Source organism: Nymphaea colorata, unplaced genomic scaffold (genome assembly GCF_008831285.2).
Source record: "Nymphaea colorata isolate Beijing-Zhang1983 unplaced genomic scaffold, ASM883128v2 scaffold0531, whole genome shotgun sequence".
Taxonomy (NCBI): domain Eukaryota; kingdom Viridiplantae; phylum Streptophyta; class Magnoliopsida; order Nymphaeales; family Nymphaeaceae; genus Nymphaea; species Nymphaea colorata.
In genome coordinates, this window is record NW_022205037.1 from 19,586 (window position 1) to 33,302 (window position 13,717).

The 13,717-nt window shown below is 39.1% G+C and overlaps 1 protein-coding gene across 1 annotated transcript; it reads left to right on the forward strand.

The window, feature by feature from the left end:
- The first annotated feature begins 752 nt into the window (after positions 1–752).
- LOC116245139 (uncharacterized) lies at positions 753–2,150 on the forward strand. Its single transcript, XM_031616824.1, has 3 exons — positions 753–1,205; positions 1,392–1,689; positions 1,780–2,150. The coding sequence occupies exons 1-3, from the start codon at positions 753–755 to the stop codon at positions 2,148–2,150; spliced, it is 1,122 nt and encodes a 373-aa protein (XP_031472684.1).
- The last annotated feature ends 11,567 nt before the right edge of the window (positions 2,151–13,717 follow it).

Below are 13,717 nucleotides of genomic sequence, written 5' to 3' on the forward strand. Positions count from 1 at the left end.
CTGTCAAATGGTGTGAGAACTGTTCTTTTACATATTTAATGATTCAAAAACATTAAATTATTTAATTACGTAGGAGGCAATTTAAAATACTACTATTTATATTCTAATGATGGAAAAATGGGCCATTTGGTTAAGCAGTATAACTCATCAATAAATGATAATGCTTGACCGGAAAGATTATTTTTAGGAATGATAGCTTATCTATAATGTTTCAAAATGCATAACCATCCTTCAACTTCACAGTTCTTTTGCAATAGGATAAGCTGCTTGGTCTTTAGATTGCAATTAAGCTTTCAACTTATCCCTTGACTGTTGATTCGTCAGCGATATGAAGTTGCTGGCAAGTATTAGCCATATGCTTCCTTGTCAATTGTAACAAAAACCCAGGAGTTCCTCTTCTTTATCATACAGGCTTTTTAATGTATTGCCTAGCCATGGTTTTTTACTATTGATGAAGAATCATTTGTAAATTACAGCAACTATACTAGTATCCCAAAAATATTGTATAGCAAAACGTTATCATTCATCATTTTATCAAAATTTAGGCCTTATCAAGAAAGAATAGTTATGTTTCTTGGTCCATCTGTACTTCTGTACAAAGACTATCTATTTCAGACGTTTATATCCTCTAAAATGACTAAATCCATAATAAAAATAGTGACGAAGTTGGAAGAATCGATTATTCATAAAGCAGAAGCTGCTATTTATCAATATCTTTGCGGTCCGATTATTAATCTATTATTATTGGAAAAATGATAAGGCAAGTTCTCCTGGTTTGCCTGGTCATCATGCTTGTGAGTGGCGAAAAGGATTACACCGACTTGGTCAAGTCCCTCAAGGCCAACATTGAGGACAAGAACGGAATTTTCTACCATAGCGCCTTCAACAGGCTCGCCTACATCTCAGACACCTATGGACCAAGAATGTGGGGGTCCAATGCACTTGAAAGCGTTATTTCCGAAATGGCAGCAATGGCTCAGAAGGAAGGTTTCGATAATATCCGTCTGGAACCAGTCAGCAACTTTACCAAGTGGGTCAGGGGAAGAGAAAGCCTCACTCTATACTCACCAAGGCCTACTCCTCAAAAGCTAAACGTCATTGGTTTGGGCAAGACCATCAGTGGCAACGTCAAAGCTGACGCTATCGTTTTCACCAGTTATGATGAGTTGGAGGCCAACAAAGACAAGATAAAAGGAAAGATCGTGGTATACAACCAGCCATGGACCACCTATGGATAATCAGTCGCATATAGATCTAGTGGTGCAGATAGAGCTGCAAAGTATGGAGCAGTTGCTGCTTTGGTTCGATCAGTGACTTCCTTCTCCGTTTCTTCAGTCCACACAGGAGTTCAGTATAGCACTGCCATCCCTATTGCCGCCATCACTGTCTAGGATGCTGAAATGTTCCAGCGCATGCAAGCCAGAGGGCAAAAGATCACACTCGAGCTCATACTTGAGAACGAGCTTGTGCCCAACACATATTCAAGCAATCTTGTTTTCGAAATAAAGGGTGGAGAAAAACCTGATGAGATTTTGCTTATGGGTGGACACATTGATTCATGGGACACTGGATCTCAAACTGGAGCTAACGATGATGGAGGAGGTTTCATTACCTGCTTCGAAGCAATGCGTCTTCTTTTGAGAAATGGCTATAGGCCTAAAAGAACAATTCGTTTCATCGCATGGAGCGGTGAATAGTGGGGAGACCCCAAGAACGGAAACAAGGCTTATCTTGCTGCGCATCTGAATGAACTCGACAAGCATATCGTTGCCTTTGAAGATGACCTTGGCAGCACCAAGCTTCTCGGCTTTGGCTATCAAGGCGATCCAAGAGGAAAGGAAGTGGTGAAATCTATTGCCAACAAGTATTTAGGTATCATCAATGCCACTCTCGTCAACGATGATGGCGGTGCTGTTGACACTGGACCTCTCTTCGAAAAGGGTGTTCCAACCATGACCAACCAAATCGTCGATAACCCAAGTCATGACTTTTATTTCACCTACCATCATTCCGCTGGTGACTCCATGACCATGATGAACGCTGACGATCTCGACTCCAACGTTGTGGGAGTGGCTGCCATGTTCTTCATCTTGGCAGACCTTGATGATACCATTCCAAGGACCCCAGCTTCTCACCTCAAAACTGAATGATCAGCATACCATCAATAAATCCATAAAATACAAAAAAATAATGTAGAACTATCATTGACATCCAAACTGAGAGAAAACTTTGCTAAATAGGGAAAATGTTACTAACTACCAGGACCTACCTTGCAAGGCTTGTCCTTTTTAATACGTTATTCCTTACCAAAAAGATATGGCTTGGTTTTGCTCTTATTAAAACTAGAGCTGTCGGATAATTCCTGATGATCTTAATCAGAATAGGGTTTACATGAACCTGGGCCTGGAGTATGATTATCATATTCATGGAGACTGTGCTTAGGAAAGTACTCAGTTTTAATCCGACAGCTTTTTTCGTTATTTCTGAAAGTGCTTAGCCTATTCAAGGCTTACTACTTTACATCATACGTCGTTGCACTAACGGTGTGTTTTTTCAAAGGTTGTTAGAGGCGAACACCCATATATACGCTATTCCTTTTTTTATTATCTTAAACCAAGTATGCTCCAGGTCCCACAAGGTTCACATTGGACCTTCCCTTGTAATATTCCTGCAATAATGGGAAACATACATCTCTGTTGATGCCGAAGGTCGTGAATTTTGGCTTTTTGACGTTGCTTTTTTCAAAATCAGAAGAAATACGATATCTCGAAGGTTCCACAAAGTTATCCTTCTCGAATTTGGTTTTGTTGCCGAAGCCAAATGTTGAGCCTCGCTGACTTATAGTAGATGGCATGTCGTAAAATTTATTTGGCGAAAAACTGGCTAGAAGTTGTGTTACCTTTTATCTTGGACAAACCTTTCCGACCTGCGAAAGGAGAATGAGGACTTTGACTTGGAAGCATTGAGAGGGTGGTTTATGTGCTTGATGTTTTTGGTTGGGGAGCTTCTCATTCTATGAAAAATGTTAATTTTATCAGTAATTTGTATAAAATAATAAACCTGTATTGATTGCTTTCTTATTACTTTTTTCAAACTTTACTCTCGACAAAGATCAAAGCAACATCAAAATACTCAGCTCTGTTCGGCTGCGTCACACTAGAATTTAGTTCAGCTTCAAAAATTACCTGCTTCTCACATCTTATCAATCAATTATGGAGAAGATAGGCAATAAGTAAATGTGAATTAATAATGGATTGCTGATTATATATAAATAATGAAAAACCCTTGGAAGTTTGAGTCAATCGAGAAGCTAAGCTCCAAGATGAGCAACGCATCCAACTCACCCATTCCTTACTCTAAAAATGACTCATTTCCTCCTCCGGAAAAAACCGAAATCGACTCTTTTCCTCCCCAACAGGAAGATCGGACTAGCCAAAAAGGTCGAAGAAGGAAAGGATTAGCCGATAAGATGAAGGCGAAAATTCAAGAACAGCTAAGAAACGTATATAGACAGATTGAAGAACGATAAAACGAGTTAGGAGGACTATCTGCTGAGGTGGAATCGCTTGGAGAGGCATTGAAAGAGAGGCGGAGGGTGGGAGAGGACCTTGTAAATAACGAACAGATGTTGCAATTTAAGGAAAAACAGCTTACTAACCTAATGACGATACACGCAGAACTTCTGTAGGGGGCGAAGAAGGACATCCTCAACGAAAAAAATACGAAGTTTTCGCATGAATAAAAGGTAGTGGCACTCAAGAAGCGTATAGCTGAGTTCAACTCTCGAGCCATATAGCGGCGCCATCTAAAAACAGCGGTTGAGGATTTGGCGCAAGAAAAGGTGCGTTTGGAGTAGCAACTGAAAGTAAGGAAGTAGGCATAGGCCAAAAAGAATTAGATTCGCAGCTAGGCCATAAGAGAGATGTTACAGTAGCTGGTGAGGCGTAACCGACGAGAGTTGGAAGATGAATGCGAAAAAAAAGTGAGAGTCATAAGAGAGGTAGGCTCACAAATCAAGCGTCATGAAGATCTTCGAAGGATGCTCTAACTCAAAGGCATTACTCCATCAGACTACTATACTTTCGGACAACTCAAGTATGTCCAGTAACTCAATTTCAGGAATCATCCTTAATCTGAAAAAGTGATGCGCATCTTCTACAAGGAAGTAAACCCGAAAATTCCATAAATCATTGAACGTTATGAGTAGCCAGCAGAATACATACGACTCAAGGAAGAATTGGCCAGCTTGGAAAAAACAAAAATAGAGAAAGACGCATAAATGAAGAAAAGACAAGTTGAGCTTGAGCGTGTTGAGGAGGAAAAGGCAAGGCTAAAGAAATCTATTGCTGAACTAAAGATGAAGACTTAAATAAAGTGAATATCCATCCTCTTTTCAAGATCTATAGATGATAGTAATTTATTTTTCGTTTGGATATCAAGCAATTGTCTTTCCAATCTACTTGAAAAAGTTTTGAGGCTCGATATCTATAATTAACCTCTTCCCATTTGATCTCAATGTATTAAGATTAAGATTTTATCAGAAAAATCTAATTAAGATAAGCTCTCTATGTTTCGTTTGTTATATATAATTCTTGTGTTCTAATAAGTACAAATGCTGCCAGGCGACAAGTAGTAAAAGAAGGATAGCTTCTTGGGCTAGGCCATCAAAAAGCTTAAGGAGGATATGTAACGACAGCTCTTGGAAAGGTACCCTCAAGCATGCTATTACGACGAGAACGGAGCCCTACAGATCAAGGACATCAGCCAACTCGAAGCCGACATTTAAAGTGAAGAAAGGGAGCGTCAGGGAGAAGGCAGAGGAGGAAATAATGCTGCATAAAATATAAAGAAGTCTCTCAAAGCGACGTTGAAAGACAAGCTAAAGGAGCACTTCTCAGGCTTCGAAGACCGGTATTTCAAGCGTTATCAGATGAAATCGCAGAAGGAAAACTACTTCCTTATTTTTCTCTTCCTTCACTAGTTCGTTGCGGAGCAAGGACTGCCAGCAAACATCATCGAATAGGTGATTCGAACGAACAAGAAGAACATAAGGAAGTATATTACGCACTCGTAGGCTAGGCTGCAGGAGCGACCTGAATTTCACCAAAAAAATATTGATGAGCTGAGCAAATACCTGGAATTCAATGTTGATTTCACCACGAAGCGAAGTTGGAGGGAGATCTAGATGAACATCACCTCACTTTTCCTGAAGAAAAAGGCAAATGCTCTAGCATCCATTGAGAAAGTCGAAAAAATTGTTCAAGACCATGAATACATTAAAAATCTATTCATGGAGTTCTCAACTGATGAGGACAACAATATGATTGACGAGGTCAAGCCAGTGCTGAAGATCGAGGAGGAGCTTAGTTAGAGTTAGCAGGATGTCTGAAATCTGATACCCTAATATCCTATTCTTATCTATAAGTCATATTAAAAATATAAACACCAAAATTATGGCGCATTTTGAAGCAAGGGGAGGATATAAATTTACCCCTGCGGGCGTATAAGTGGAGGGGAAGTTAATAATCAATCTATAATAGAAATGAAGCCTTTTTTCCAGCGGATTAACAACATTTTCATCCTCACAGATTATCAGATTTTCAAATCTAAGTTTATCAAACTCAAATAATAGCATGAGCAAAACCTAAGAAAAAAAGTATTTCGGATGCTCAAGAATGACAAAGAGTCAGATATAATCAAAGATGGGGAAGAGACCCTTGCGAAGATCAAGACAACCTAAGGCGGCATAAAAGTGGAAGTCATGTTTATATATGAATATCCGATAGATGAGCGGGAGGGACTCTCCATCATCTGCAAAGAAGCGAAGATTCCAACAATCAGAATGTTCATCAAGAACAACGAGAACATCCACAACAGAAGTATCAACATTGAGCTGTTTCTTTGCTAGTACGTTGAAAATAAGGATCAGAAATTCTATAAGATCCTCAGGGAAAGCCTCCACGGCGAAACTCTCTACGAAATCGACGAAAATGAGATCTATACATTCGAAAATATCAAAATAGCAAAGTCTTCAAGGTTCAAATCAGTCTTTAACCTGATGGTGGGCGTCTACTAATAAGTTAATGGCGTCAATAGATGGATTGATCTCTTCTGCTCAAGGCCACTGTTCGTTGCTGAGGACGCAAACATTATGCTGCTCAATAACAAGGAAAGCATAATACGCTTTTTGGATGAGTTTGGAATTTAGAATCTATCGCCAACGAAAAAGATGCAAGTCTATTAGAATCTTGACGAAGAAGCTGCTGCACTGGAGCTAAGATTTACAAGTAAACTAGTCAAACTGCAAAACTTCCTTTATCTTGCTTATAAGTTCAAAAATGCCTGCTAGATTTATTACCGTACATAGTCTAGAGTTCCTCCCATCTAAACATCTCGGAGGTTTTCAAAATATGAGAGATAAATTTCTCCAAAGCAACTGCATGAGTTTAGATCAATCGTCAGCATGCTGATTGCTGTCAAAGAGCAAATTTCGTAAATTAGCAATCCCTAATAAGGAAAATTGGTCTGCAACCATTTGGACACTGAAGCTCACATCGTATTCAAGATCATCCGTCCATTAAGCAAAGTCAGGTTTATACTTGCTTAGGACTACGCCAAGCATTTCTCCATTATTAATGGTGATGGGTATAATCTATAAGCTTTCAAAAAATTAGAAGTTGGAGACATCAAAAGCGTCTACAGGCTTTATCTGAACACCCTCAAGAGCGTAAAAAGTTAAAAGATATTCAAAAATAAGTGCTTCAACCAAGAATTTAGATCAGGATAATCATCAATCTCTTCACTTAGTGACGACTCTTATGACTCCAGTGATTCAGATTGCCTTATTTCTAAGTCTCCACCTCATAAAGACGCACGAAGATCATCAAGTGGCCAAGTTTAATCCTAAAGCGAACAAAGTTAATAAGGTTTCGATAATGATCATCATGAACACGAGTAAGTTGAATCTTCCAGAGTCATGATTCCTTCAAAACGAAAGCCCTACTTAACTGACATGAAGAAGCTAGTGGAATCATCTAAAAAGGAACAGCTAGAGGTGAAAAAGAGAGAGAAACAGTATGCATGGAAACCCAAAGAGATCACTACCAAAAAAATTGAAGAGGTTAAAGAGGCGCCAAAAATAGAGATGACATAAGAAAAACCTGTTATTGTTGCTAATCTTGAGAAAAGAAAGAATTTGCAGTACTATAAGGCATATCAAATCACATATTGCTCCAGTGATAATGCCAGAACCACCAGTTTAGAGGTAAACAACTCAATTTTCATTGATAAAAAACATTTTTCACACAAAGATTACAGAGATACGAGCTATTTTTACAACCGCATTCACGCCGACGAGAACAGGCATTACAGGCCAAGGCCGCATTACTAATACGATCATTCAATTGATCGTTGCTCACACTACGAGCATAAAGAATGTCCGTAACACTTTAACAACAATTATCCTGGAAGAAAATTCTGCAAGGAAGCTGAACATTTCTATGAATCCCCTCCGAAGCGTTATTCGGAATGCAATTACCCAATATCAACAGATAAACCTCTTCGAGAAGATGTATTGGAGCAAAATAGCACAAGCAAGCAGTTCAATATACGATTGAGCATGGAAAAGCAAAAGCCAAGGACTTCAAAATGATGTATATGCATTATTTCATGATTATCAGCCCATATTAAGTTATGATAACTTTGGACCCACTTGTTTGTAGTCTAATACATATATATGTTTATCAACCTAGCCAGGCTTATCTCAGTTCGAATTCGATGAATTATAATAACATTTACATTCAAGCATGAAAACAAAGAAGTTTGTTCAAAGCCAAGAAAAGGGCACGAACCAGCAACAACCTCCCGAAAACAAGCCCAGCAAGAAGCCTCCGACCCCCCAGATTCATTTCGACACTTCCCTCTCAAAGATCTAGTGCTTCATTTAGGAAAGGGAACGCCGGTGCTAACTCATGTCAAAGTCCACATACGTCCCCTCCAGCGTCAAGGACGACGACTAAAGCACTGAGTTGATCGATGTTGGGTTTCCAGAGTGGAAATAGGCCACCTAATCTCGTGGCAAATCAAAAGCCTTCTATAAAGGTGAAGAGGAGGAAATCGTGAAGGGATCCACCAACTCCATTCTCTCAGAGATCGAAGAAGACGTTTTAGCATCCAAATGGAAAGAAATCAAGGAGAAGCTGAAGTCCAAAGAGGAAAATCGAACTAGTGACATCTGGGTTGACCCGCCAAAAACCGAGGAAAAAACGATGAGCCTGACTCACATTCCAGAAGCCCCCCATCCTACTCCCAACAGAGACCAACGTTCCTCATCCAACTACATGAATCAGACGACCCGGCCGACCTATTACAGAGATGAAGGAATCTTGAAGATCGTCTTTCAGGAGATTCTAAAAGATGCACGCACCACGGTTGTGATCAAGAACATCCCCTACGATTACACTGCGAAAAAGATGGCTACTTGGTTGAGCGGCTAGTTTGGCGTCAACAGTTCCTACGACTTCCTCTACATGCACAGGCACAAAAGCGGGGAGAGATTCGACTACGCCATCATCAACTTCACCCACCCTGTCTGGCTTTTCTCCTTCTTCGGCCACTTCGAAGGAAGAGCTTGGTACACCACCTGCTCGAGATTCTCCCAACCCATCCACATGACCTACTCTACCGTGCAGGGATATCTGAAGCTACTGGAGACTTACAAGCACGCCCCAAAGGAAAACCTCACCATCGTCGACTACCAAGCTTTTGGACAGTACTACGCGACGCAGCAGATGCAATTTGCCTGCTATTATTGATCTAGCCAACCTAAATATAAGTCAATTTGAATATGCAATTATGAATGATAATAGGGTAGGTATGGATGGATCAAATGATCTTTTTGACAATCTTCTACATCTTGTCAATCTCCCTGAATTCAGACATTAAGAGAAGTTTTCTTTGCTTCTCTTGCTGCTCTTTTCGCTCGATTTGGCCCCTTAGCCTCTTCATCTCTGCAGCCATTGAGCTTTTCTCCTCCATTTGCTTCTCAAGCTCACATTTCAGCTCGGCAATCATCAGCTCCAGCCTTCCCTTCTCCTCTTCGCCCATTGAAATAGTCTTCTTGATGTTAGTATCGGTATTCACTTTGAATTTTTTGAGGTTGGTCTTTAGTGAGGTCACGGTTGACTCCAAAGCTTGGTTTTTCGTATCGCATTTCTTCACAATTTCCTTGTATTCGTAAAGCTAGTTTTCCTTCTAAGTTTGGTCCTTCTTGAGCACTCTGACCTGGTTTTTGAGCTGTTCGATAGCTTCCATGTATTAATCTTTCTCCTTCTCGAAGCTATCCTGAAGACTGACTAGCTTAGCCTTATATTCGGTGTTCTGTTTTTTGAAGCTTTCCACAATCTTTTCAAAGCCAGTTAAATCTTCTTCCCTAACTTGCAGTTCGTCTTTAAATTAGCTCTTCTTGTTCTCAATCTCCACATTCCTTTCTGAAAGGGCTTACTCCAAGGTTTCAACTTGCTCTTGAAGTTGTTGGATCTTCTCACAAAGTTCGTATTCCTTTTGCTGAGCCAGCCGGGTCTGTTTTTTCAACTCTTCTTCCTTATCGGCAAGGATAGATTCCCAATGAGCATCAGAAAGCAATCGTTGTTCTTTGTGATATCTGATCTCCTGCTTGAGTTCGTCTGATTCATTGCTAGATGTGACTGTTATGGACTAAAGTTCTTTTTTGACCGAAACGAGCTCATCTTCAGCCACTTCATATCTCTTGGTCAAAGCTTCATATTCCCTGCTTAGTTCTTGCCAATCTTGTTTCACATTCTTCAAGTCTGACAATTTCTCTATCTCCTCCTTCATCTATTTCTCTTTCTCAGCCCTGGAGAGGAGCTCCCTTTCATTCTCCTGATAAAGTTGAGTCAATTCTTCTATCTAAATCACAAATCTTTTACCTTCTCTCTTTGAGCTTTGAGCCGAATGAGGCAGCTCTGTTCCAGGTCGAACTCATCCAGCGCCTGAACAAAGTTAAAACTGGACTCTCCCAGATGCTGGTCAAGGTCAAAGCCTTGGGTAGAGTTGGAGTCCTTTTCGATAGGTGATGAAAACATCGAAGGAATGTAGAATAATATTATAGTGGTCGAAAAATCGAATATCATTTCCATCCCGATATAGAATCTATCATATCACCATTTTAAATTTTATCCATTTGGATCTATCCTTCAATGTATATGCCCAATCTACCCTGCTTCTTCATTCCTGATTACGGCTGCTTTTTTTATTACTTATAAAAATCATCAAGGAAAATCAGTCACTTATCTCAATTATATAAAAATACAATAATCGACCATAATCATACAGTATGCTTCAGACGATATCTGAGGATCATGCTTAGAAAGGATTTTGTTGATTTATAGAATTTTAGTTCTCCAAAGTTAATCGAAGAATAAAATCATTTTCCTGTCAAACATAGTAATACGCAGGAGCCTAGAAGTGGCAATCGTGCGTCTATCTTCGAAAATAGGAGGCCTGATTTAGCGAATAGGTATGAATAAATGCCAAAAATCGTGGCTTAGCCATTACATTTATCAACTAAAAAGAGAGAAAATTCTCAAAATTTCGTTTAAAATGAGGCAAAAAGAGTAAAAAAACCAACAACACATAATGTAGTTGAAGATGAAGACAGCTTACTTATTGATTATCAAGATAACCTAGATGATTTAGATTGCAACTATTATCTTAACTAATTCAATCAAGAACAGGAAACATCAAAGCCACAGCAGGCTGTCTCTAAGATGGGTGACGATATAAAAGGATATTCTCACTACATTAACTATAATAATGTACCATAGTAAGCATCTTAGAATAATTGTAAATCAGCATTTTAAAATCGCCCGCTGGCCGCCTGGTAGAAAAGAAAAAGTAAGCTCTAAAACGGTGTAATGAGGAGATTTGTAAGCAAACGGATTTACTTATGTGGTGCCTGTGTTTTTAGCTTTAACTTTGCAGAGGAATTATCACTTCATATTAAAAAGCAACACGATGGAAGCATTCCAGATGGGACTATTTTTGGTTTCAGAAAGGAAATTCTTTTCAAGTTTTTCCATATCCCTTTCATAAAGCCGGTTCCTACCACGCCAAAACGAATTTATATGTTCAAATGCGGTTGTGGGAGAGAATATACATGTTCTTCTTCATTATTCTACCACATAAAGGCCGTTCATGATGGAATAGAACCTGCTGGAACAATTGGAGTTTTCCACTGCGTGAGGATACAATGAACATGCATGATGATGGCTGATCCATTATTTTCTAACATGTATTCAATCTAAAGCTCTCAATCGGCATTTGATAATTAAAGCAATACCTTAGCTGTTATGCTATTCCATTTATTTTTAGCGATAATTTTTATAGGGAAGATATGAATGAGCTGATCCCTTTCTGTCCGATTCTACACCCTTCTTTCGAGGAGTTCAGCAATTTCGAGCAATATGCTAACAAAATCGAAGAGCAATACAGTAAGGCGTACGGAATGGTGAAGGTAGGCTTTTCACTCAACTTAGATCATACCTCCTCCGGAGTGGACCTCCCAAAGCGCCAACTATAACAAAATTACCAAAAAACTTGTGTTTAAACGTCCTGAGCACCAAACTCTGTTCAGCAAGCCGAACGGATTTGCTTTTCAATGCGAAAACGGCAAGAGTCATCAAAGCTTTACGTTGGAGGACTACAAAACAATCGCACAGGCCAAGCGAAAATAAATAGCACACATGTCAGAGCTACCCGCTATCGAATAGTATGTAAGTCCTGTCCAATTCAGTTTTGGCAATCAGTAAGGACCATTAGTAGGGAGGTTTACTGCGCGAATGTTGAAGCTTCTCTTATGGACAGTACTTCGGGTTCATGGGAATTTTAGCATCTCGAATCGATGTTTTCGCATGCTGTAAAGGAGAAGTTGAAGGGTTTAAATACTTCTTTTCTATTCATCGGTGCATGGAAAACTTTTTTCAACTGGCATATTGAAGATTTAGATTTATCAGCTGTCAACATTCTTCACTAGGGAGCACCCAAGACATGGTATGCAATTCACCCTCAAGATAAGCGTCTTTTTGAAGGCATCGTTAAAGACATGTTCCCTGAAAAAGCAGTAGAATGTCCCAACTTTTTACGTCACAAATCAACCTTTGTCAACCCATACAAACTTAAAGAACGTTTTCCATATCTTCGCATTTCTCGTATGTATCAATTCCCAAATGAAATCAGCTTAGCCTTTTCCGAAGGGTATCATTGTGGCTTTAACATGGGATTTAATATCGCTGAAGCAGTTAACTATGGTTCAAACGATTGGCTGGAAAAATTATCTAAGTTCAGAGGTTGTAAGTGTCCTGAAAAAGTGGGCGTTTCTATTGAGAGCTATAAGGAAGTTATTCAAAACCTGCGCAACAGTAAATCTATTATTACTATTAGGTCCTATTTACTAGAAGATTAAGGATACACAAGGTTTCAAAAAAATATAGGAAAAAGCATCGCTTTAACAAAAAGAAGATGAGTAATTCGACAAGCTTTCCAAGGAAGAGGTCTACAAAGAGTTTCTGAAAGAGAAAACGAAACGAATCAACAAAGGGGCCAAGAAGATCTATGTCCCTAGGTTCAAGAGATATTTCGACTCCTAATACAGCATAGATCCTAAAATGGAATTTTCGATATAATGTGATAAATGCCATAAATGGCGTACAGTTTCCGCAGAAATCATCAAAAAATATGAAGAAGAGTCATTCAGCTGCAAGGACATTGGAAAGGAGTGCTATACACGCAAGAGAAAAGAAAAGATAAATGCCGATAAAATTGAACCTTAGCCTTAAGTATGTTGATTCTGTTTCAAATCCTAAATTCAACTGCCGATTATTTCTCTTTGAATATTTGTTTGTATCTATCTATGATTATTATAAAAAAGTGATTGAGCCGAGAGTAGTCTGAATTGATATTGTTGGTGTATTGGACTCACTAAGCTCTGCCTAGCAGCTTCTCAGCCTCTGCAGCCTGCGGATCAGGGGGCTTCATCTCCTAAACTGCAGAGTTATTTTCTGGTTACTGCTCCTGCCCTCTCGAGCAATTACTTTCGTAATAGCGGCACCTCAGACCCTCTCCGATTCATATGGCTTTCGCCATGTTGGTGTAAATCGAAACATTATCTTCGGCTCAATCATCAATATCACTCATAAAAGATATAAATACTAACCAAAAAGATTGGATTTTTGTTATGGGTTTATAGGTGGTATGAGGATAAATACATTCGATTTCATGGATCAATACATTGAATGCTAAAAATATTGGCTGTCTTAGATAAATTTGTAAAGATTATGAACTCTTGGAGCCAGGGTTGGATTAGCCTAAACAGGTTATTACCCATTCTGTATTAACAACTTGATCAAATTTATAGATTTATGTTACATTTTAATCTCTTCTCATGCTGATTAGTTATGAATGATGAAAGGAATGCGGATTGATTGAATGAGATTGATTTGTTAATTTTATATAATGCTGAAGACCATCTTTTCCGACAATAAAATCAACTAGTTCCCTCAAATCGATACGAACAGCTACAAGGAAGTCACTATCTTCTGCCCTAAGTAGCTCAGGATGTCTCTATCTCCTCAAAAAGTGAAGACATCTAAGAAGTTTTTTTACTCCATCCGCAACAAATCAATCAAGAAACTTTAAAATG